General features: G+C 37.6%; 3 protein-coding genes across 8 annotated transcripts; all 3 read right to left on the reverse strand.

Moving 5' to 3' along the window:
* Nucleotides 1-461: 461 nt before the first annotated feature.
* On the reverse strand, nt 462-7,244 carry cct8 (chaperonin containing TCP1, subunit 8 (theta)). 3 transcript variants are annotated; one of them, XM_067494507.1, is made up of 16 exons: nt 7,076-7,244; nt 6,442-6,532; nt 6,267-6,346; nt 6,015-6,164; nt 5,495-5,675; nt 5,309-5,370; nt 5,087-5,224; nt 4,675-4,853; nt 4,196-4,262; nt 4,022-4,109; nt 3,800-3,915; nt 3,412-3,483; nt 3,125-3,289; nt 2,773-2,892; nt 1,833-1,943; nt 462-744 (listed from the first exon to the last, which is right to left on the reverse strand). In XM_067494507.1, the coding sequence occupies exons 1-15, from the start codon at nt 7,133-7,135 to the stop codon at nt 1,836-1,838; spliced, it is 1,677 nt and encodes a 558-aa protein (XP_067350608.1). In that variant the 5' UTR covers nt 7,136-7,244; the 3' UTR covers nt 462-744; nt 1,833-1,835. The 3 variants fall into 3 exon arrangements, with proteins under 3 accessions (XP_067350608.1, XP_067350609.1, XP_067350610.1); XM_067494508.1 differs by having other exon boundaries at nt 1,814-1,943; XM_067494509.1 differs by lacking the exon at nt 1,833-1,943 and having other exon boundaries at nt 7,076-7,241.
* LOC137109105 (protein PIMREG-like) lies at nt 7,070-14,580 on the reverse strand. Of its 2 annotated transcripts, XM_067494511.1 has the most exons (6): nt 14,449-14,580; nt 13,212-13,510; nt 12,495-12,802; nt 11,834-11,929; nt 11,159-11,197; nt 10,236-10,311 (listed from the first exon to the last, which is right to left on the reverse strand). In XM_067494511.1, exons 2-5 carry the CDS (start codon nt 13,503-13,505, stop codon nt 11,167-11,169), a joined length of 729 nt encoding a protein of 242 aa, XP_067350612.1. In that variant the 5' UTR covers nt 13,506-13,510; nt 14,449-14,580; the 3' UTR covers nt 10,236-10,311; nt 11,159-11,166. The 2 variants fall into 2 exon arrangements, with proteins under 2 accessions (XP_067350611.1, XP_067350612.1); XM_067494510.1 differs by lacking the exon at nt 11,159-11,197 and having other exon boundaries at nt 7,070-10,311.
* A 1,778-nt stretch (nt 14,581-16,358) lies between these two features.
* Nucleotides 16,359-21,969, reverse strand: tmigd1 (transmembrane and immunoglobulin domain containing 1). Of its 3 annotated transcripts, XM_067494721.1 has the most exons (7): nt 19,930-20,108; nt 19,469-19,586; nt 18,994-19,075; nt 18,582-18,872; nt 17,537-17,824; nt 17,346-17,449; nt 16,359-17,254 (listed from the first exon to the last, which is right to left on the reverse strand). In XM_067494721.1, exons 2-7 carry the CDS (start codon nt 19,484-19,486, stop codon nt 17,243-17,245), a joined length of 795 nt encoding a protein of 264 aa, XP_067350822.1. In that variant the 5' UTR covers nt 19,487-19,586; nt 19,930-20,108; the 3' UTR covers nt 16,359-17,242. The 3 variants fall into 3 exon arrangements, with proteins under 3 accessions (XP_067350822.1, XP_067350824.1, XP_067350823.1); XM_067494723.1 differs by lacking the exons at nt 19,469-19,586; nt 19,930-20,108 and adding an exon at nt 21,830-21,969; XM_067494722.1 differs by lacking the exon at nt 19,469-19,586 and having other exon boundaries at nt 19,930-20,106.
* Nucleotides 21,970-22,002: the final 33 nt, after the last annotated feature.

Raw genomic sequence — 22,002 nt, forward strand, 5'->3', positions numbered from 1 at the left:
CATCTCGACTCTACATATAATTGTCAATTTCTACTATCTATGCATTTGTTCCATTTGAGATCGGTCGTGATTTTAAGTTTAGAGTAGACCAATAAGTGCACACATTAAACAGTGTAAATGCATTATGACACATAGTAATGCATCTTATATCAACCTCTCTATTCACGCTTCTGTTCACTTGTTCTAAAAATTATCCTTTGTATGCATAATTATCGGACCCTAAACATGAGGTAACGGGAAAACTCTCCGAGCGACGTCTAACACGTTTACAGTGTACAGAGACAACAGCATAAAACTGAGTGATGATCAACAAACATTATAAAAATATTAGTTTTGAGCTTTGACAGCAACACCAGTTAGTGTTTAGCTTAATGTTTTCTTTTTTAATATAGACAGTTATGACAGAAGCAAATGAGCACCAAAGACCTTAACAAGCTCAAATTAATAACCAAAAAGCAAACTGAGACATGACCACCAAGTGCCTTTTATTTGGGACTCAAATCATAAAAAGCAAACAGTGCCATCCATACATATTACTTTGTTTACCAGTGTATGGTCATTTCTACAAAATAAACCTAAATACTGAGCTTTAAATAAACAAGTAGAAAAGGGTTTGTGAATCCACATGGGAGTTTTCGGGGTTATAGGAGCATCTGCCTGACACCATCAGCTTCAGTCTTCTTCATCCAAGTCCATCTTTCCCTGGGGAGGCTTAGGTCCTCCTGATGGTTTGGCCATGATTATCTGAAAAGATAAGACAACAGTTGGTAAAGGAAATCACATCTGGATGGATTAGAGAATGAGCTCCATGCAGCACACTGTGGGCTGATAGAGCAGTCAGTGCTGATTGTAGGAATGGGTAAAAATGTCTATTTGTTTTAAGAATGTGTCAGGCATAATAATAATAATAATAATAATAATAATAATAATAAAGCATAATAAAATAAGTCAGAAATGGCCAAATCAACTTCGTAACTGCTTTCAGTCATGCTTAAACAAAATTCCCGAGCTATATTTTCAAAAAGAAGTCATTTAAATCTCTAAAAACACTAGTGAAGCCAATTTAGAGTGATTAATTAATCATGAGCACAAATGGGCAACTTAATGTATGCTGTAAGAGAAAATGTGCTACAGAGGAAAACATGTGGCACACGGGCAATGAATCCTTTTATGGCTTAAAAAACAAAAGACTGAACTGCTGTCATTATTTCAATGCTGAGACTATTCACGGTGCTTCAAGCACTGGTAAGCATAACCCAAAATGTATTCATGTCTAAGAATAGGCTTCCCAATACCTGTTAACTGTAACTTTAAAATTTAATTCAAACCCCACTGAGATCGTTATGTTGCAGCCCCTTGGTAAAGTGACAGGGAGCATAAGTTCTAGTAGCGCAAAGAAAGAATTGCTACAAGAAATGTACACATGTATTTTCTGGAAGGTGCTTTTGATGCTCAGATGCTATAACTGAGGTAGTGGAGTGAGAGACTGTGAAAGTCTAGTCACACAGAAAAGACATGCAACATTTTGTAATTACGCACTTTTCAGAACATATCCACTGTTAATTAAATAGTTACTGAGTGCATGCAGCAGGCCGTCACACTGTTGTGGTTACTTTGCTTGTTTAAACTTGATGTGATTTAGTAGCACACCTAGTATAAATAAACACACCTGTGAAGTAAATGAAACAGATCACCTGTATACAATTTCCATGACTGTATCACACCCAGTGTTAGTAGTGACAGGCAAAATACAGTTCATGACTCCAGTGTCCCTTGAGTATGGTTAAAAGCACACACACATTCCAGGACCTACTGACAGAGGGTGTGCGCACCCTCTAATGGTGAGTTTCAAAATTATCAGGCTCTTCATCCCAACCGTCCTTGTCCCAGTGGCCTCTTTGTTTGGGAGTCTTAGGTCCCCCTGCAGCCTTAGCCATGATGATCTGGATCATACATATACACATACACCACTAACTACCCAGAGGCCCATTCATTTACAAAGGCCTAAAAATAAAAAAACTTTTCTAGTTGCCACTTAACAGCATTTGCTGGCAAGGTTTTATGTGCTAGATTATAAAGCCACGGCTACAATCAGTTGATGTGGAGCTTGTAAATGTTCCACACCATAGATGGCAAACTTTGACTTGAATATACTTTAATTATTTGAACTTTGAGGTAAATTAAAAACCATCTTCAGTCAATCATTGAATTTAAACAAGAAAGCAAAATTCTGCTTATAGTTCTGTCAGCACACTGAGTAAAAGCACGAGACGTCATTTTATTTTTGTCAATAAATCCCCAAAACAAATATATACAACTGAACTGATCCTACATTCTACAATATCATATGTCCATGTGAGTGACCACTAAAAAAGGTCATTCCCTTGTGTTTGTGGCTTTAACACTATCGAGAACCCAAACATTTGCTACAAGTGGAATTTCCCTTCGTTACAATCATCATGGACAATAAAGTTGATTTTCAGTCAACTTCCTACACATCATTCTGTTGTTCTAATTTTTACAAGCATACTTAGTGTGAATTTATTTGTGAATGAAAACAGTCTAACAAATTAACTCCTGACTTCCTGATATGGACCAATACATTGTTGGTTTTGGTGCAATTGTTTGCTGACAATAAAAAATAAATAAAAACAAACTACATAAATAAAAGTTGAGTGTATAACAACAGCTGTATGAAATTGAAGTGGGCCATAAAATGTTCAACTTTATAGCTGTTGGAGCCTTCGGTGTCGTGTGAGTTTTTCTACACACCTGATCAACCCTCAGCACGGTAATGGCTGCATTTGTGGCCAGTTTGATGCCCCAGTATTTGACCAGGTATGGTTCCAGAATACCAGCTTCAAGCATATCCTTCACAGCAGGGCCATCTCCCTAAAGACAACGTCACATTAGTACCAACAGTGTTTAGAAAGAAACAACATAAGTACAGTGGTGCAGTATGACATGTCAAAGAAAAGTACATGAGCCACTTTGAACGTCGGTTCTGAAACAGATGCCATTTTCTATTTCGAATGATTCTTGGCTCAAATTCACATAGAGTTGAAAGTATAAATAAAAGTATAAATAAAACCCTGATTAATTCATACAAATGTTATGTACACACCTCAATGTCAAAGCCGAAGTTTTTGTTTCCCTCATGATGTGCAGAGTACAGCTTAGAGATGAGCTCACTACCCTTCACACCAGAATTCTCAGCCAGTGCACGTGGCAGTGCTTCAAATGCTTCGGCAAACTTTTTAATGGCATACTGCTCCAGGCCTGGGCAGGACTACAGAGATAACAGGGAAAACAGGGGGTCATGTGTCTGCAATTTTTCAGCCAGTGATGCAGTAAAGGGCAAAACCAAGAGGAGACGCGTTAGGTTGAACTAATGCACTGAAGTGTGCATACCTCTCCATATGAAGTGATCCGTTTGGCCAGCTCAATCTCTACAGCTCCTGCTCCAGGTACCAGTCGTTTGTCCTAGAAACAGTGAATGACACAGAAACTGTAGCTGCTGAAAAGGCCAGAGAATAATAATAATAAAAAAAAAAATCTAAGGGGGCAGCATAAAGCCCAACACTCTTAGTAACACAGCATAAAATAGGCTAATTCTTGCTTTTCATCAAATAAGTTGTTCTACAATGAACCTGTATTAATAATACATTTTTAATTAACTATCAAGAAATGTCCACACACAGCTTTAAACATATGAAAAATGAAGGAAGTGCTTTTTAAAGTGTAACTTTTTATTACTGGATGTGCAAAAAATCCTGCTGTGCTTTGTTTGTTGACTCACCCTGACCAGAACCTTGAAGGTGTTGACTCCATCATCCACTGCCCTCTCAACATCATCCATTAGGTTGTCAGTAGAGCCTCTGATCACCACTGTCGAAAGGGCACCGTCTTCTTTTTCTATTTAAAATAATCAAGACAAGAAAGCACGTTAAGACCAAATCTCGTATTGATCCAAGTTCTGTTTACAAATGAAGATTCAAGACTGGAACAAATATTGATTTACCATGTTTGAAGACCACCACCTGTGTGTCCCCCACCTCTGTCAGGTAGACATTGTCACAGTGACCCATCTCCTCTGGAGTGGGAGCCATCTAAAGCAGAAGAGCATTATTATATTTATTTTATTATCATTCAAATGCTAGATAAAAAAAAAAAAAAAAGAAAAGACTTCACTGACCATCCTGGGTAGCGCTACAGCTCCAACAGTCTTACATAGTCTCCTGAGGTCCCACTTGGAGTTAAGCCTGATTGGTAAAAAAAAACAAAAAACAAGGGATTTAAGGCTTAAACTCATCTTGTGAGAAAAGACAAAGATAAAATTATACACTACCAGAACATTAATGATACTGGTAGTAATTGTTTTCAGTATTTAGTGAACCACAAGGACAATTATGCCTGGTAACAGCCCTAAAATGACAATTTACAATGTGGAGAGACAAGACGGAACGTTTCATAATAGCCCAAAGTCAATTTCTAGTAGTCTTCATAGTCAAATCTTTCTGCTATTCCCTGTTGTAATGTAAAACATGTGAATCTGAGTTAATGTCAGTAACCTATGGTGGGCAACTCATTCCAATGTGATCAGCTGTGAAGAAGAAACCACTATTCTCCTACTAGTTCCTATCAGTTGATAATCTACGGGAATATCCGATTTACCTGACCACCATGAGCTTGTACTTGTTGGCGTAGTGCAGTGCCATGTCAGCCACTTTTCCCCCAGTCACCACCACATTGGCACCAGCATCCTTGATGGCCTTCACCTGAGCCTCCATCAAACCTTCTTCTCCTTTACTGAAATCCATGAGCTCCTTTGCATTATTTATCAATACTGTACCCTATGAGACAGGCGAGGCTATTGTTAGCACAGATATCAGTAGTTTACTATGACCACATTTGTGTAATAACTGAACAACTTTAAACATTTCAATATTGTCCAAGGCAAATGTGAGCTGTGTCATATGTGAAACCGACCCAAGATCAGAGTCAGAAAAATATTAATTAATGCATCACTTATTTTAGCGCTTGTCCGATGGCTTTCTGTAAAAACCGCCAGTGAACTGTTCATTACCTTGGTCTCTGTCACCATGCAGTCAAATGGGCAGGAGAAGACCGCAATCTTTGCATCTTTGACAGATGTGACGTCTCCCTCTGCCTCCTTCTTAAAAACCATCCCATGTAGCATGGAGGATGCTGTGATGCCGGAACCCTGACAACACCTCAGACATTAACTCAGAGACAAAGAACATCCAAAAACAAAGATGAAATTTGTTTAATGGAAGAGGCTACTTACCAAAATCTTGCATACTCTTACATTATCAACATTAAAACTGCCAGACTCCGGAAAGATAGATACTGTAAGACATATCAGCAGAGAAAAGAAAATCAGGGAAATTTTAACTTATACTTGCATCAAGTTAATTATCTTTGACACCTGATAGCCCAAAGGTTGTTGATGTAGTTTTGATTGCGGACTCACCACAGGCCTGTGCGATGAGGTTGGCGAGGAAGTCTTCATTGCCATACTGTTTACTAATGACCGCAGTACGGATCAGAGATGTTGCCTCATTAATATCATGGAGGTTCTTGACTGAGGAACATACACACTCTGGCAGAATCTCCAGAGCCTTCTTACATGCGCTCTCATAACCTTCAATCACCTGTGGAGAGAAGGGACACTCAGAACATGGAGCAAATCAATTCTGCAAATATGTACATTTTGTCAAACTTGTCAATATATCCCAATGTTATAAGTGATTTTAAAGACACTTTTTCTCTGTACATACAACAATACAACAGCTGACCATCCTAAAAACTCCACTAAATACATTAGCATTTTGTTCTTATCTAGCAAACGCAAAACATCTTGCTTCATATCTGAGAAAATAAAACAGTAAATAAATATATCAATAATAAAATATAAGCTGAGCAGACTGTTCTATCATTACAGTATAAACAGTATAAGCCTGAAGATGATACGTTGCAATATCTCATTTTACCTCAGACACAGAAAGACCCATCCTGAGCAGCTCTTCAGCCAGGTCCAGCAGAGCTCCAGCAAACACCAGCACAAAGTTTGTACCGTCTCCTACCTCCTGCTCCTGCATGTGGGATGCCATCACAATCATTTTGGCTGCTGGATGCTGCACCTACAAAACAAAATTTGAATCACTTAAGCACTTCAACAGTTTAATTCTCTGATATAATGCAAGTCATTCCAGTGCCAGGTGTTGCAGAAAATATTTCCTTACCTCAAGCTCTCTGAGAATCGTTGCAGCATCATTGGTGACAAAAAGCTTCTCCAGGTGGTTGATGACCATTTTGTTCATACCTGACAGGTAACAACATAACGGCTTAGCATCACTTCCTTTACAGGATATTTAATATATTTTTCCGATTTTCATCCCATTTGTTGAAGGCTCTTACCATTTGGCCCATAAGCGGTACGTGTGGTCTGAGAAAGCTCTTTACAGGCTCTGATGTTACGAAAGACCGCTTCCTCCAGCCCTGAATAGTGCTGAATCAGAGAACAAAACTCATTTGAGTGTACTAACGCTACCTTCCCTCAACGTCCATCAGAACAATAATGCTAATATGCAATGGAAAGGAACTCATAGAAAATGACAAAACCCTGGGAAAATGATTTGTTAACATGTGAGGACGATAAGCAAAACAAACGACAAACTAAAGACGTCTTAACTCACGTAGCATCAAGCCGAACCAAAATAGGAAGCAACGGCTTCTCCGCGCAGCCAGACACATTTGAGGCAACGAGGATGCTCTGACAATTAGGTAAAAGCTAACTGGGTGTGTCTGCGACAGTCAGGTTTCTGTACAAATACAACACTGTTGGGATTAACGGTATGTCTAAGCAGACGTCTCAACCAGCCTTGTGTCGTTGCTAACAGCGCCGGGTCCAGCAGCTACGAGCGGCCTGTCTGTTTCTAGAACTCTCCCACATGAGCGTACTAACTCAGAGGCTAACGCAAGCTAGCATGCTAGTCCACAGCCATACAATCAAAGCTACCCAAACACTACTACGCACATATATTAATCATACCTTTGCACCATCTTTCAACATCTGGGCAAAGCCCGGCGCTTTCGGAATGTGGAGAGCCATTTTCCAATGTTTAGGAGCTCCGGTATCCTTAAGAAGGTAGCCGCGGCGTGGACTCCACTCTTGGGTACAAAGCCGGAGAGACAGAGGAGGAGCGATGTCAGCGAGGCATGGGCCTGCGGACGGGTAACAACGAGGGACAAACGGAGCGACGCACTTTTCGCTGCAGAGGCAATGACGCAGCACGCGGTGGAAAACACAATACAACATTACATGTATTTCTTTAAATGCTTAATTGAATTAATATGGAGACATTTGTGGAAGTAGCAGGCCAATCAAATCTTTGATACAAAAATAGCGATCCCACAGTGTAAAAATATTAATATCCAGTGGAATAATGTAAATAAGTAGATTAAATGTGGGTATATAGATAGTTAGTTTGGTTATTTTATCTAGACTTTACGTTTATACAAGATTTTTCCAGTTACAAATCCCAAAACACCTTTATATAATGACGTTTCTGATAAAGCAGAGCTTAAGCACTATAAATATACCACAAGTAACATCATGGACGGCAATGTTTTGATAGAAAACTAAGGTGGAAGCAGAGAATGACAGCAAGAAGGTTTTGGTTCTAGTAGATTATCTTGAAAGAGAGAAAAAAATCTTTTAACCCCTTATTTGTACTGGTAGTGTGTTATATTAAAATACACTCATACCTTACATATTTGTGTGTAAATGCATCTATGAACAACACTTTTTTGCAAACTGCTATGCCATGTAGGCAGGAAAAGCTAACACAACTAACCTTTTTCATTTACAGTATCAGTCCAAAGTTAGTGCTTTGTGTGCTTATTCTGATGATGGTTTGTGTGTACTGCACTGACACCAAAAAGGTTTTTGGAAACAGATAGCTTTGCAAGAACTTTGCAAGAGATGTATAATGTGCTTTTTTAGTGTACGATTCTGCAGTTAGTGTCTACAGTTTTAAAGATAGTGCCTAAGCAATAAGTTAGAGGGTCTGAAGACAAGTCAAGCACGGAAAAAAGGAAAATGAGTCTAGATAACTCCACAACACATCACTATTACACAGTTTTACAATGTCTTCTTCTTTTCCTTTCAGAAGCAGCCACAGCGGATCATGTGCCTCCATCTAACTCTTATCCTCTGCATCCTCTTCTCTCACATAAACTAACTTCATGTCCTCTCTCACTACATCCACAAATCTCCCCTTTGGTTTTTCTCTAGAACTGCTGCCTGGCAGCTCCAACCTCAGCAGACCTCCAACCTCCTACAGATATATTCACACTCTCTCCTGTCCAAACCACCTCAGTCTGTCCTCTCTGACTTTATCTCAGAAACATCTAACAAGAGCTGTCCCTCTGATGTCCTCATTCCTGATCCTGTCCATCCTCGTCTCTCCCAAAGTGAACCTCAACATCTTAAGCTCTGCTACCTCCAGCTCTGCCTCCTGTCTTTTCTTCAGTGCCATCGTCTCTAAGACACTTTTCTCCACCCCTTCCAATCTACTTGGACACTTGTCTTCACTTCTTTTCCATACTCTCTGTTGCTCCGAACCATTGACCCTAAGTACTTAACATAAAAAACAGTTCTTACAATGTACTCCACTCCTATTTGTACCATTCTGTGATATACTCTAAAGGTAAAAATGTAAACTGTCTATTTTATTTCAGTAGGATATTGAAGGTTTTGTCCTTTTGGCTTATCCCGTGAGTTTAAGGTCGCCACAGCAGATCATTGTCAGGAAGATGCCCTTCCTGACACAACCCTCTCCAGTTTTTTTACCTCGCTTGGAACTGGCACTGTACAGCTAGGGATGAGCTGTTGGGGGTTCAGTCAGTTGGCCAGGGACACTTCGACATGCGGTCGGGAAGAGCGAACCACTCAGTGGGATACTAAATTAGGGAGTTTTTAAATTGTGGAAGTAGTTTTCTCCTAAGAGGTTAGTATGCATTTATTTTAAAGATAAAAGGACAAAGAAAGCATTTCTGAAGTGTTGAAAATTGTGTTGTGTATGTAGATAAATGCTGTTATACAGACATAAGAATAACAGTTTATTTCAATTTGTAACAGTAGATGTTTTTACAATACCAGCAGTCACAAGAAGATATTTTGTAACAAACTAGCTCACATTACAATAATAAAAAATAATGCATAAAAATCCCATAATACACATTTGTGTTGATGAAGCTTACAGACTTTAATTTGGAATTTTTTTTTTCACATTTAGACTGAATCTCTCCTTACCATAGAATAAAGGAGTACCAGTACATGTCAAAAGTCTTTCTTCATTTGAGAAGGTTTGCTTGATAGTCACTACACTAATAACCCTCTGGATATAGCTATATGACAATATCATTGCTCTTATCAGGTAATGAGGCATTACTTTTCTCCATCACAGTATTGAATGAATTATCAACAGTCCTTTAAAAAGTATTGACCTGTAGTTCAAGGAAAGTAATGGACAAACACACACACAGAGAGAAAAAACACATTCAAATACTATGCTATGTATCAAAAAAAAAATATAGAAAATATACTTTAAAATTTGGCATATTTAAATGGCATTTAAAAAAAGTCATAATAAGTGTTAGTAACTTTATTGCTTACATATAAAGTAGAGGAAAATGCATCTCCCCTCCGTCAGTAAATTTAGTGTTAATTCCGCAGATACAATTTTGGTATTGGGCAGGATTTCTTTTAACATACATCTCAGAAGCTACACAGATGTTTATGTGCAAGAAGTGTAAATATAAACTACAATTTTAGTATTTAGAAAATGTAACTAACATTAATTAATAATGTAACATTTAGTTGTAGAAACCATTAGAGGTACATATGCCACAATACAGAGACCTCTGGTAGCTACAATGAGGATATTTTAATCACTGACAAGCTAAACTCAGAAGTGCAAACACACAAGAATAACAAACACATTCAATAACACAAAGTCCACATAAAAAAAAATGCTGCCATATAGCAGTTTGCTATTATTATGACTATTATTAACACTAGATGTGAATGTAAAAGTAATGATAACCGTGAACCCTTTACATGCTCATTTGGGTTTGCGAATAGTGTTGACAGCTGTATGGGCCCAACCTCCCAGGGTTTTTGAGACATTTGTGGCTTTGTGTGTGAGGTTTGTACTACTGAATTTACCGCTGGGGTCCAACTTTCTCATTATTGCTCCTCCTGAATGGTCTTTTGTACTAGTTCTGCAAAGAGAAAACAACAATTACTGTAGAAAGAAAGAATGAAGTCAGTTTTAAGACAGAAGGATCAGGAAAGATACTAATAGAGTTTTGTCGTGAGTGTGTGGACTCAGGTAAAAGGAAGGTGTAAGCAGTTTTGGCTTTTCTGTATTGAGGAAATAATTGGATTAACTCTTCATTGCAAAAATACTGAATAGATATGGAGAATGGGACCAGGTATCAATATACTGTACTTCTTTATGTATACAACTATTGCTCTGCATTGTTTGCCCTGTTACTATACACAAAGACGTTGGAGGTGAATTTTTGTATTAAAAAAAAAAAAAAAGGTGCGGTATAAATTACCATTTCCTATGTTGTTTTCTTTTCAAATGACAATCAGCAATGGTTGACATATCAGGAGATATCATATTATATTCCTCTTTCAAGATGTTTAAAACAGTTTAAATATTAAAGTTCATTTTTTATTTTAGATACAATGTTTTTAATATCAATAATTCCCAATTTTTTTTACAAAGATGTTTCACAAAATGGAAAGACTGTCTGGTAATTTAAAGAAAGTGTTCAAGTATCATATTGAGCGAGCACAAGTTAATATGCAAAATCAAAAGGTAGTAATGGAAGAAGGAAGTGTGAAAAGACAAGCAGAGTGTTCATAAGTTGGACAATGCAAATTATTAATTAGTTAGTAAGCAATGACACTTTTATGATGTCCTACACAATGCAGTCCATGCATCAAAATACAAACACCAAGCTCTGCCATGCACTTTTGTGTCAGATAATTAGTTAAACTCAGAGCATTTGTTTTCCTAACTTTTCTGGTTTTAGAAGCATATTTATTTGAATTTACCTTCTGCCCTACTCCACAATATTGGAATAGTTGAACTTCCTGTCACAGGATGAAAACAAAGATTGTTTACATTCCCAAAGGAAAATCCTGGTGACAGTAACAAAATCAAGTGGTTGCACAGAAACAGCCTGGGTCACTGTCCATGTGGTTTTCTGTTTGTTTTGTTTTATAAACAGTGTAGATCAGCCGATGCTTTTACATTTTGACTATCATCACAGAATGTGATGCAAATGTCATCTCATCCTGTTCCAGTTCCCACACCCACTTTCTCTTTCCCACTGCTGCCGACACCGGAAACAAAGACACAGTTTCAAACCAAGGCGGGAAGAATGTGTTGGGGGAGGGAGAGAAGTCTGGGGGTGTGCATTGCACAATGGGATTCTTTGGTTGGGAGGGCGAGAAGGCGAATGGTTGTCATGTGACTCTGCTCCCCTCTATGCAGAATATGTATGAATAAAAAGGAAAAGGTGACTGCTTCCCAACACATGCAAAGACAATCTTCTTGTTCACACACAAAAACTGTAAAACAGTATAACTTTTCATTTACTATGTACTACCCACAACCACGAACAATTAAAAGACACAACATGCTAACAACACGTTTGACTAAAAGTAACAGTAACAAACAGAAGATCCTACTCCACTAACACCCGGTGTTTACACTAGTTGAATTACCTGTTGTCTCTGCCAATGACATCATCAAAGGCCTTGGACAGACGCTTGAGTCTCTTCAGTCCACTGGAAACCGACTCCAAATCTTTGTCAAACTTTCTGTTACAGACAAAACAAACACAGATAGACCTACAGATAAAGCCACAGCAATTAAAAGTAATAACATAACGTCTGAACCAACTAAAACACATAATGCCAATCAGGCATAACATTATGACCCCCTCTGCAATTTAATGCAATCAAATACAAAGGCTCTGCCCTGAATTCTACAAGGTTATAATTTCTCAGTTTTTAGGTTGAAACTGTCACAAAGCTGATAATTCTACTATGTGTTTTATATTTAGTTCAAAGTGGGTAGTAGTCATACTGTGAGTGCATTATATGAAGAGGTGGTTCTAGTGGTTTGGCCACCTTCTTCATTTTATATAGGGTGGCCAAACCACTAGAACCCACTCTTCTTTCAATACCCAATACCCAGTTTGAACTCAATAATAAACACATAGTAGTTTTAACCTAAAAACTGAGAAATTCTAACCTTGTAGAAAAGTAGAATTCATGCCAGAGCCACTGTACTGGATTGAATTAAATAACACAGGTGGTCATAATGTTATGCCGGATCACTGTAAATGCAACTGGTTATGAAGCTTGGAATAATAAAACTCACAGCCTCTGGTTCTGTGTGTTGGGGGAGGCAAAGGGACTTCGTAAAGCGGCCATGCGAACCAGCTGCCTCCTGCCTCCTCCTGTTTTCACCCCTCGGACACCGGACTCGGGAGTCCTTCTGCCTCTAGAACCCGGAGTACGTCCAGGTGTGGCTGTTGATTTGGGAGTGCGTCTCAGTGTTGAAGCTCGATGAGGCGTACGTCTTGGGGTATGAGACGTTGATGCACCATATTCTTCACCATCACAGGTCCTGCCTGGCGTTACTATCAAACACTCCTCACGTGAAACCTCTTTGGCCTTCTGCAACCTCTGGGTGAAAGACAAAAAGAATAAAGAAAAAGGTAGTTCTATGTACATCATGAAGGTGCAAGGCTACTATAAATAACATGAAAAATAATTCAATGCGAAAAAAGGGGGTTATTGCTTGCGCACCAAGCCAGAATTTCATTTAAGCATGAGGATTTAATCTGATTCAGATCTGTCAATATAGACCCAATTAAGATCCAAATGGGATAAATAAATGGTGTTAAGTTAAAAGACAAAAGAACACAAAGGGATAGGAAGATGATGATGGAGGGAACAAATGACCAATAGGTAGTGTTAAGCTATACATCATAAGAAAAAAAAAAAATAAATAAAAAAGCTACTTTCCAGGCATTTTCAAGGATAAATTTACTTGACATCCCACACCAAAGCAGAACCATACCAATCTTCCTACCTGACACACTCCACTGATGGAGTTCTGGGCACTGCGACTGAGTTTGCGGACCATACTGGTTTTTGGTTGCTCCTTCAGAGTTTCCCATGTCGGATTCTCAGGGAGGGAATTGGTCTGGACCGAACGTAATGGCAACCGCTTACGCATAGTCATCCGCAGAGAGTTGAGTGAAGATGAGGAGCGAAGCTTGCGGAAACGATCCGGGGCTTCAGGGGAGCTCTCTGCTCCATCAGATTCATCCAAGACTGTATGTGCCCTCCAGACTCCCACCACAGCTCTACCAATTCCATCCATGCTGCCTGAGGTTAGTTGCAAGACGGGAGTGGAGGGATACAAGGACAACATAATAAAAAAAATAATTCAAACAAATATCAACATAAAAGAGGAAAACAGTGATATGAGGAAAAGGAAAACAGTGCTGGATAAATAATTGTTTCTTAAATGTGTTTATGATTTGGACGGTTGGTTGGACAACACATGTAGTTTCTGCTTTGGTAATACATAATTTTCATAGAGTCTTGCATTTATAGTGTAAATATTTTAAGATTTGAGGAAAAGAGAGTAATAGTTATTTACTCCCCAACTACAGTCTATAAAAAAACAAACAAAAATAAAAGAACTGTTCCAGTTCTCCTATTACCATAAAGAGTAAAGAGATTTTAAGTGAATACAATTATCTCAATTGAACTGTTAATTTAATTTAGACATTATTTTTACAATAATTTTTACTGACCACAAAATGTGAAAATATTACTGAAAAGCAAACAAAAGAAAGAAGAATTAAGGTCACAATGATTTGTAAAAAAAAAACAAATCAAGTTTTAACTCAAGCTTGCAATTGAGCATGAGTTAATCCAGTTAGTGAAAGTTCCCTGGCTATTGTTTGAGTAGGATTTCTTGCCTTGCACACGCCAAACGTGTTCTGATTTAACCGAGGGCCTTTTTCCCCAACGCTGCCTAAAAGGACATAGCAGTGCTTTAGTGTCACTTACGCGACAATGTTGCTGAGTGGGGCTTACGATTGCCAATAAAAAACATGTGATTAACTTGTGACCGACAAATCAAAAGGGCGCCATGAACAGTTAAAGTCAGCTTATATGTAACGTTAACGGGAACAGATTTAGCTAAATAACGTTAACGATCTCGTCAAGCGATAACACAAGTCTACAGTAAACACTCTGAAAAAACATACAAAAGATATCCGACTATTCAACATTCTAACTCAACACTAGCTTACCTGAAAATCGTCTTCGTCGCGTGCCTCAGTTGCCTTGTGCTGTTATTTCTTTATCTGACTTTATTTGAATTTGGCGGTGGAAGGCAGACGGGCACAGACACAGGCCACGCCCATGATACAGACCACGCCCTTGACGCACGCCCCGCCCCCGCCGGAATGACATCAGTTCTCTGCGTGCCACTCTTAAGACATGCCTTTGTAATGTATATCACTAATTTGCTAGTTTTAATGGCTGAATGAAATGAAATGTAAATTCACTGGCAAAAAAACACCAATTCTTAGTCTCTATTAGTTTTCTATTAAGAAAATAAAAAGGCCATAAAAACTACTATTCTGTTGTAAGCTTCCCAAATGGTCACGAAGAAGGTTGCAAGGCTGTCAATTAAGGACTGACACACAGGATCTAAAACTATCAGGACCATCTACTGCTCTGAAAATCAGCTTTTAGATTTGTATGTAGCCCATCCTTTGTTGTTTCTTTGATGTTGGAATTTTTTAAAAACAAATTTCTGGTCTTTTTTACCTATATAATTGATTTATAACACTACAGTGTTAAAGGTTAATTTCAAGTTAGTTTTTTTCTTGGCTGCTGAAAAAAATATCCTCATTGCTTATTTGTAAGAAAAACTGATAAAAATCCATGAATATCATCATCACAATCTTTCTGAAACATTTCTCAGCCACTCTACATCCAACTTTTGTTCATCTAGTACAATTTAATACCCACAAATGTATTATAAATTATAATTATAGACAGATAAGTGCAACCTAAGAGTTACATTTTCACAACTATATTGTAATGCAACACATCAGTGCAGATTTAAAGCTTAATTTTGTAAGTTTTATAATTCACTTTTCACTGACATTTCAGTGTGGACTGACCTTTGGTGCTCAGTTTTGAGGCTAGTAAATCATTTTACCCACTACAGTACAAGTCACTGTTGCATATTGAGAGGTGTCTGTAATTGTTGTTTGTTTTTGTGTACTGCATTTTTTAAAAATAACAGAATCTGTCAATAGCAATTTACACTATATACAGCAGTGCCTTTATGCCATGACTCTATAAGATTTCTTTTGTTTATATTGTTTGGTGCTTGTGGTTATAATATTCTAATTGACCAGCAGATGTCACTGTAGACCTGTATCTTTCAAACAGTTCTCCTGTTGTGAGTAAGTCCACCTACTTAATTTGTCTGTAATTTAATAAAGACATAAACAAACCCATATTTCCATTTTCATTAACAGTTAATCTTTTCTTGTCTTTAGCTTATGAAAAAACTAATCCGTGATTTTAAAAAAACAGTTTTATATGTTTTAACACAGCACAGCTACATGACAAAGAAAAGCTCAGTTAATTGTAAAAAGAAAAAGAGGATTTAGAAGGTGTGTCTTATCTTGTCTTTAACTGCAGTTTAAGGGCCTTTTGTCTGTATGTAGTTTATGTTTTGTATTTTTTTATATTACATTTCCAATGATGTTTTATAATACATACACACATATTAAATTAATTTCAGAGAGGCCTGTCTTTTTAAGGCTCTTTTTAAAATTTGTTGTTGAAACTGTTTTGAGGTTGATGTCTGATAATTACCCAGTAAATATGGACTTTTGGGTACAACTGTAATACATTGAAAAACCTCAGCCGATAGGTTTGTCTTATTACTGTATTAAACTATGTCCAAGCTGATACCACACCTGCCTTTCTTATTTGGTGTTGTACTGTTTTATTTGAACCTGTTAAATGTTTGTTTATAGGTAAGAACACAAGGATTTAGACCTTGACCCTCATGATATGGTTGTCACTGTCCTCAATATGACATGATTTTAACAATTGATTGTATTGTTGAGTCAGGAGCTAAAGTTCACTGCAAATAAAACTAGAGACTGTGGTCTTTGATATAGAGAAATCTTGATTTCAATGAATCAGTCTTTTGATAAACATTTATTAGGCACTTATTCTGTTTTTTGACTGTTGGCATACTTTTTTGCATTTATCATACATTAGCAATATATACAGATCAAAGAAAATTGTCAAACATGTCTCTCAATCTGACATGTAACAACTCTATTAAAATATCTATAAATAAATACAATTAAAAAATATAAACTTAGAAGCTCTGATAACATGTTTCATGCAAATCTTCCCATGTGCTGGTATCGACTGACTGCCTGGAAATACTATCCAGAAGTCATAACTTGTAAGTTTTCAGGTTTGGTGAGGAAACTAAAGCAAAGTTTTTAACATGGAAACAGTCAGTCATAAAACCCGCTTTTAAAATACAAGCTCTGTTTAAGGATGGATCTCAAAGTAATATCGCTAACTTTACAAATCTAATTGCCATAATCAGTGGTTAAATAAATGTCAGACATTTAATATAATAGATAGCATAATACATTTAGTCAAATTTTAAAATACATATTGGGAAACTACATTTGCTTTGTTGCTGAGAAGTAGACACATTGCGTTGTGGTTTTAATCTGGCTGTTTCCTTTTGATTACAACGTTTTTGCTAAGCAAAGCTAAGCAGCTACTGTCTAAAGACTGTATACAATCGTTATATAGAATCTATGCTACTGTGGTAATGTAGCAGGGAAATAATATTTAATAGGCAAATAAAGTATTCCATTTTAAACTTGCAACAAGAAATCAAATAACCACCTTTCCTCTAAATTTCAAATCATTCCATAAAAAACAAAAAAAGTGAAGTGTAATTCAATTCAAAACTGCACTTAAAAGAGGCATCTTCATCTTCTCTCACTGGTTGAAATAAAGGGCACCAGACGTTCTGGGCACAACTTACTTAAAGCACTGTTGAAAGACAAGTACAATGTTACATGGGTCAGAGTATAATCAAAGGGTGAGTCTTTTTGTTGTGTTGTACAAGTGTTTTGTGCGTTACCTTAGCAATTGTTTTCCACCGTGAAACTACAGCGAGGAGTGCGGTAAGGCACACGACCACCACCCCTGCAATTATGGGTATCAGCGGGAACTTCATGGTCTTTTCTGCACACGATAGAACAGAAAATAAGTAATACCACTACACAACACGGAGGAGGCTTCAGCAAAGCTGTTCTACTTCTGTGAACGGACCTGTTACTGTGACATGAAAGAACTTGTTGCCTTCTCCATAGATGGGAGAGTGTACTCTACACTTGTATGAGCCCTCGTGTGAGCTTTTCTCAACACTTTTGACTGTGAGTTGGCTTGTATAGCCATCGTTGGTCACAGTGAAGCCACCTGCCAGGAGATCCAGCGCGCTTCCGTTTAATGTCCACGACACAGATGAGACTGGTGGGTTGGCCCAGATGTCACACCGCAGGACTAGAACTGAATCATCCTCTACTGTAAGCTCCTCTGCCCCAGACAGCTGTGGGCGATCTGAAGAGGAAAACCACAGAGAAAATATTAATGCTGAGTTATTTCAGACAAATGTAACCAAAGTGTTTTATATTTTTTATTAAATGCAAACCTTTTATTTAAGGAAACTATTCCAGTCTTTCCCAAATGCACAGATTTGCATGGTTCCCAGATGAACAAATAGCTGTTCCAAATTAGGACTTTTTGCACGGACAAATTATGACATTGGTCATGTTCTCTAAACTGCAATGCAGAACATGGTAAACATGTCTGCATACTGCCACTTTCAGTCAAAGCACTGCTGTGCCTACAGCTTCACGTCACCTTAGGCAGCTGTTTTGGATTTTATTTTCTTACTGCAGGTGTTACTGAACAAGGCTGCAGTTACAACGGCTACTCGAGGAGGCGCCCACTTGGCTGTGCTTACAGGCTCACAAGCACAGTCATGACAGGCTAATGTTCAGCCAGTTTTTCCATCGTCACCATCTTGGTTTAGCAACACTAGACGCTTGCAGTCTTGCAGGTTTAAACCGCTATTAAACAAACACACTAACTTAAAAGTCAGATAATCACCAGAGTTTTTACAATCCCCCCCGTGAGGCCCATGAATTTCTGTACAAACTTTAACCACTCAAATAGTTGTTGAGGACTTTTACTCAAAACCACAAATGTTGACAAAGGTGGTGGGCCAACTGACAGACAGCATGGCTGTCATGTTCTGCATGGCCAAAACTTTAAAAAGCTTTACATTAGTTACCAGTATTATTATTGGACTCACATGTGACATTCAGGGTGACTGAAGACATAACTGTAGCATTAGTTCTCAGTTGGCAGGTGAAAGTGGCACCATTATCACCGTAGATCACAGGTGTAACACACACACTGCTGCGACCCTTGTTGTTTCCTTCCTTCAATTTCACCATTACTCCATTCCTCAGCCAGACCAGCTCTTCATCAGCCTGAGCCTCAGAACCACCATTAGACAGGCAGAGAAGACTCACAGTTTGGTTTAGCTCTATCTGTATAACACCATCACTGTTGACATCTGGTTCAGATTGGATCTCAACACCTTCAGGGGCAGAAAGTTGAGACTTTAAGTTGTTCCTAAGAGTAGCAGTGAAAGCTAAGATTGCACTAAATGGGTGAAACAAATGTTCCAAAGCAAAGTCAATTGCAGGCCTATTTCTTACCTAATGTCCGGGTTCCACAGTAGAGGAGCAAATAGAAAACATGTGAACAGAACACCAACTTCATTTTGCTTCTTGGATGAATCTAGAGGTAAAAGGAAGTTCATCAGAAAGGGCATTGATGCAATAAAATTGTTTTAAATTATTACTGGATGCAAATTCACCAGAACATTAGCACGTTTTAGTCATCGGTGCAGTTAAATCAGTTTTAATTAATGTCAATGAAATTATTGAATAGTTGTTTATTTGGTTTAAAAAGAACTGGAAATTATTAGTGTGTGCCAACCTCCCCGAACAAGTGCTTAAAACCATTTAAATCTCAGCAAATAAATTGGTAAAATGCTTCCAACATTTTCATGCAGTGTAAATGGATTGTGTTTGACCATTCGTTGTCAGGAACATGCTGAGTGCAAAACATTTTTGCTAATGCACAAGGTTAACTGATTTCTGTAGAAAAGTGCTGATGTCATTTACACACCCATGCATTTTGGTACATCTTTCGGATCCAATGTATAAACTCGGGAATGTTATGAGAATGTGTTCTTGTTCAGCACAGTTTCATTTGTCTCCTTATCTTAAGGCCTATGGACAAAGTGCTTCAGGAAAAAAAACATCATCATATGTTGGTTCGCTAACATCTCACAGAAACGGTGCCAATTAGTTGTTATGCTTTGGTCTTTGCAATGTATTAGTAATATTATATTACTAATATTATAGTTCAAAGAAACTATTTTACTTGCTCTTACCACTTTATGGTAATATCAAATACGTGACTGTAATTAACTTAAAATTATTAATTAGACTTGGTCGCTTTTCATTTGGACTGCAACACGGCTCCGATAAACTCATGAAACACTAACTCATAACATTCGCTGTATGTTGCAATTATATACTCATACATAAAAGTTTTGCATTGAAAGATGTCTAAGAGGTACTTACCTAACTCTTTTTGTGTCTGTGTTATAATTCTTATGATCCCTGTGTGTGAATATGAGGATGTGGATGACTGTTTGAATCTTTAGTGGCTCTTATATCCTTTGAATGCAAATGAGGACACATTTATAACTTCCCTCACTATTTCCAAATGGCTTTCTCATCATTCTACTTGCCTGTTCCAGTTAACACCCTTTCAATATTCCCACCCTGATGTTCTTTTCTTTTTATTGTGCACTTTTAATGTGCAAACATAAGGAAATTTTATTGGCTGTACTTATTGTAGTGGCACTAAAACATGGGTGTGGATGAAAGAATTACAATTTTACAGGTTCTTTTCATATTTGCTTTTTAATAGTGTAATGTTAAAAGTTAGTAAAATGTTGATAATGCAATGTGGTAATGTAAGTGATAAAGCAAGTCAGGGTGGCAGTTAGTTTTGAAATCTGAAAAAGTCAACGTAAATATAAGTAAAGCAGTAACAGTAACTACTGTTTAATTTCAATAAATATCAAAAAGATATTTTTTAAAAGCTAATTTATAAAACTGGCTTGTTTGAGCAAATGGCCGAAACATCGGGTTCATTGTCAGCAGCAACATAGATAGGGTACATACTGCATGGGGAGGGAGTATGGGGTTTGAAGACTATTATTTTTTTAGGATATGGACAAACGTGTCTCTGTGTGCATGTTTTCAACAGCCCTTCCTGTCTCTCCCACTAGAGAGAGACAACGACCAACCGGACAAAGGTTTCTCCAGCTGCAGTTAGTCAATGAGACGTAAAAATTTATTAATAAGCTTTGTGTTTGAAGGTTACATTGTAAATGTAATTCAGTGAAATGTACATAATTTGTTTAGGATTATTTGTCATTTAAGTGTTGTATGTGCACTATTACTTGAATTGTTGTTACCAATTTTCAATGTAAATGTTTATTCAGACTATTATGTGCTTTTTCTAATATCAACACTCACAGTGGTGGAGATTTTGTAATGGTGAGAATCTCCTCATTTCTGATTTCGTAATTAAATTTGTTAAATCTTGTATTTTCTCAATGCAAATTAACCTTGGTGTCTTTGTCAACAACGTTGTAACTCTACATTACAGTAAAGTGATTATAAGGCAGCTTGTTGTCACTGCTGTCATTGCTTTTGTTCAGTCAGATCTTGTTTGAAATGGGAATCTGTCCCTACTTGTGTTGGATAAAGTGAATTTTAATGAAATATAACAATTTAAATATTTTTCAGTCGGTAACATAACTGCCTTCTTTAAAAACACTTAAACATATGGTAAAGTGAGATCATAGATCAAGGGTTAGCAGCATTTATGACATTTGTGGAAAAAGAATAAGCTTTTTATGAGACGTTACACAACCGACTAACTTTTCACCCATACATGCATGCAGGCATCTCTTCTTGCACACCACACACACCACACACCTGAAGCCTCTTTAGCTGTAATGTGTAATCTAATAGTTTATGATTACTCTCATACCAAAGGTCGATCTCTGTTAGATCATGCAGATTTTGCCTCAGAATACCAATGATTAAATCAATATTGCCTCTCATTCATGGTAATCTATATTAAAGATAGATGTAGCTGCAAATGTTTGCAAACCTGCATGAGTGCAGTTTTGTGACCAAGTGGCTATGTTTATTTGTTGAGATGAAATGTGCAACCCCGAGGATAAAGTCAGTGATCAAAGTACATTCAGAGCTAGATAAGAGGAATAGCTAATACATGTTGCACACAATCACAAACAGCATGGTTGCTGAGTTTGTGCCATCAGAGTTCCTTGTGTACACCGTGCAAACAGACATTCCTCATCAGATTACTGAGCCGTGTAAATCCACACACAGCCCCACACAAAAACGTCAACGAAACCTGTTCACAAAGTAGGCTACTCACTCAGTCACTGTGCATATACTACAAAGCTCAGACCCACTGTGGTTCCTCTCTTCCAATCAAGGAACAGTCATCAGCTCTGTTTAATCCTTTTATCAATAAAAAAGGATTTCTTGCTTTTTCCACTCCAACATTCCCTCCTCTCTCCTTTATATGCCCCCACAATATTATTTAAT

The sequence above is a fragment of the Channa argus genome, chromosome 24 (assembly GCF_033026475.1).
Source record: "Channa argus isolate prfri chromosome 24, Channa argus male v1.0, whole genome shotgun sequence".
Taxonomy (NCBI): Eukaryota; Metazoa; Chordata; class Actinopteri; order Anabantiformes; family Channidae; genus Channa; species Channa argus.

Coding starts and splice junctions, on each gene's coding strand:
- tmigd1 (XM_067494721.1), bottom strand. Junction 18,873..18,993: donor CTGTGGAACCCGGACATTAG/GTAAGAAATAGG, acceptor CTGCCCCTGAAG/GTGTTGAGATCCAATCTGAA. Junction 17,825..18,581: donor AGTCACCCTGAATGTCACAT/GTGAGTCCAATA, acceptor TTTCCTCTTCAG/ATCGCCCACAGCTGTCTGGG.
- LOC137109105 (XM_067494510.1), bottom strand. CDS start 13,505: ATGGATGGAATTGGTAGAGCTGTGGTGGGAGTCTGGAGGGCACATACA. Junction 12,803..13,211: donor CCATCAGTGGAGTGTGTCAG/GTAGGAAGATTG, acceptor TCTTTCACCCAG/AGGTTGCAGAAGGCCAAAGA. Junction 11,930..12,494: donor AACACACAGAACCAGAGGCT/GTGAGTTTTATT, acceptor TGTCTGTAACAG/AAAGTTTGACAAAGATTTGG.
- cct8 (XM_067494507.1), bottom strand. CDS start 7,135: ATGGCTCTCCACATTCCGAAAGCGCCGGGCTTTGCCCAGATGTTGAAA. Junction 5,676..6,014: donor TGGGTCTTTCTGTGTCTGAG/GTAAAATGAGAT, acceptor TTCTCTCCACAG/GTGATTGAAGGTTATGAGAG. Junction 3,484..3,799: donor CCTTCAAGGTTCTGGTCAGG/GTGAGTCAACAA, acceptor CACTGTTTCTAG/GACAAACGACTGGTACCTGG.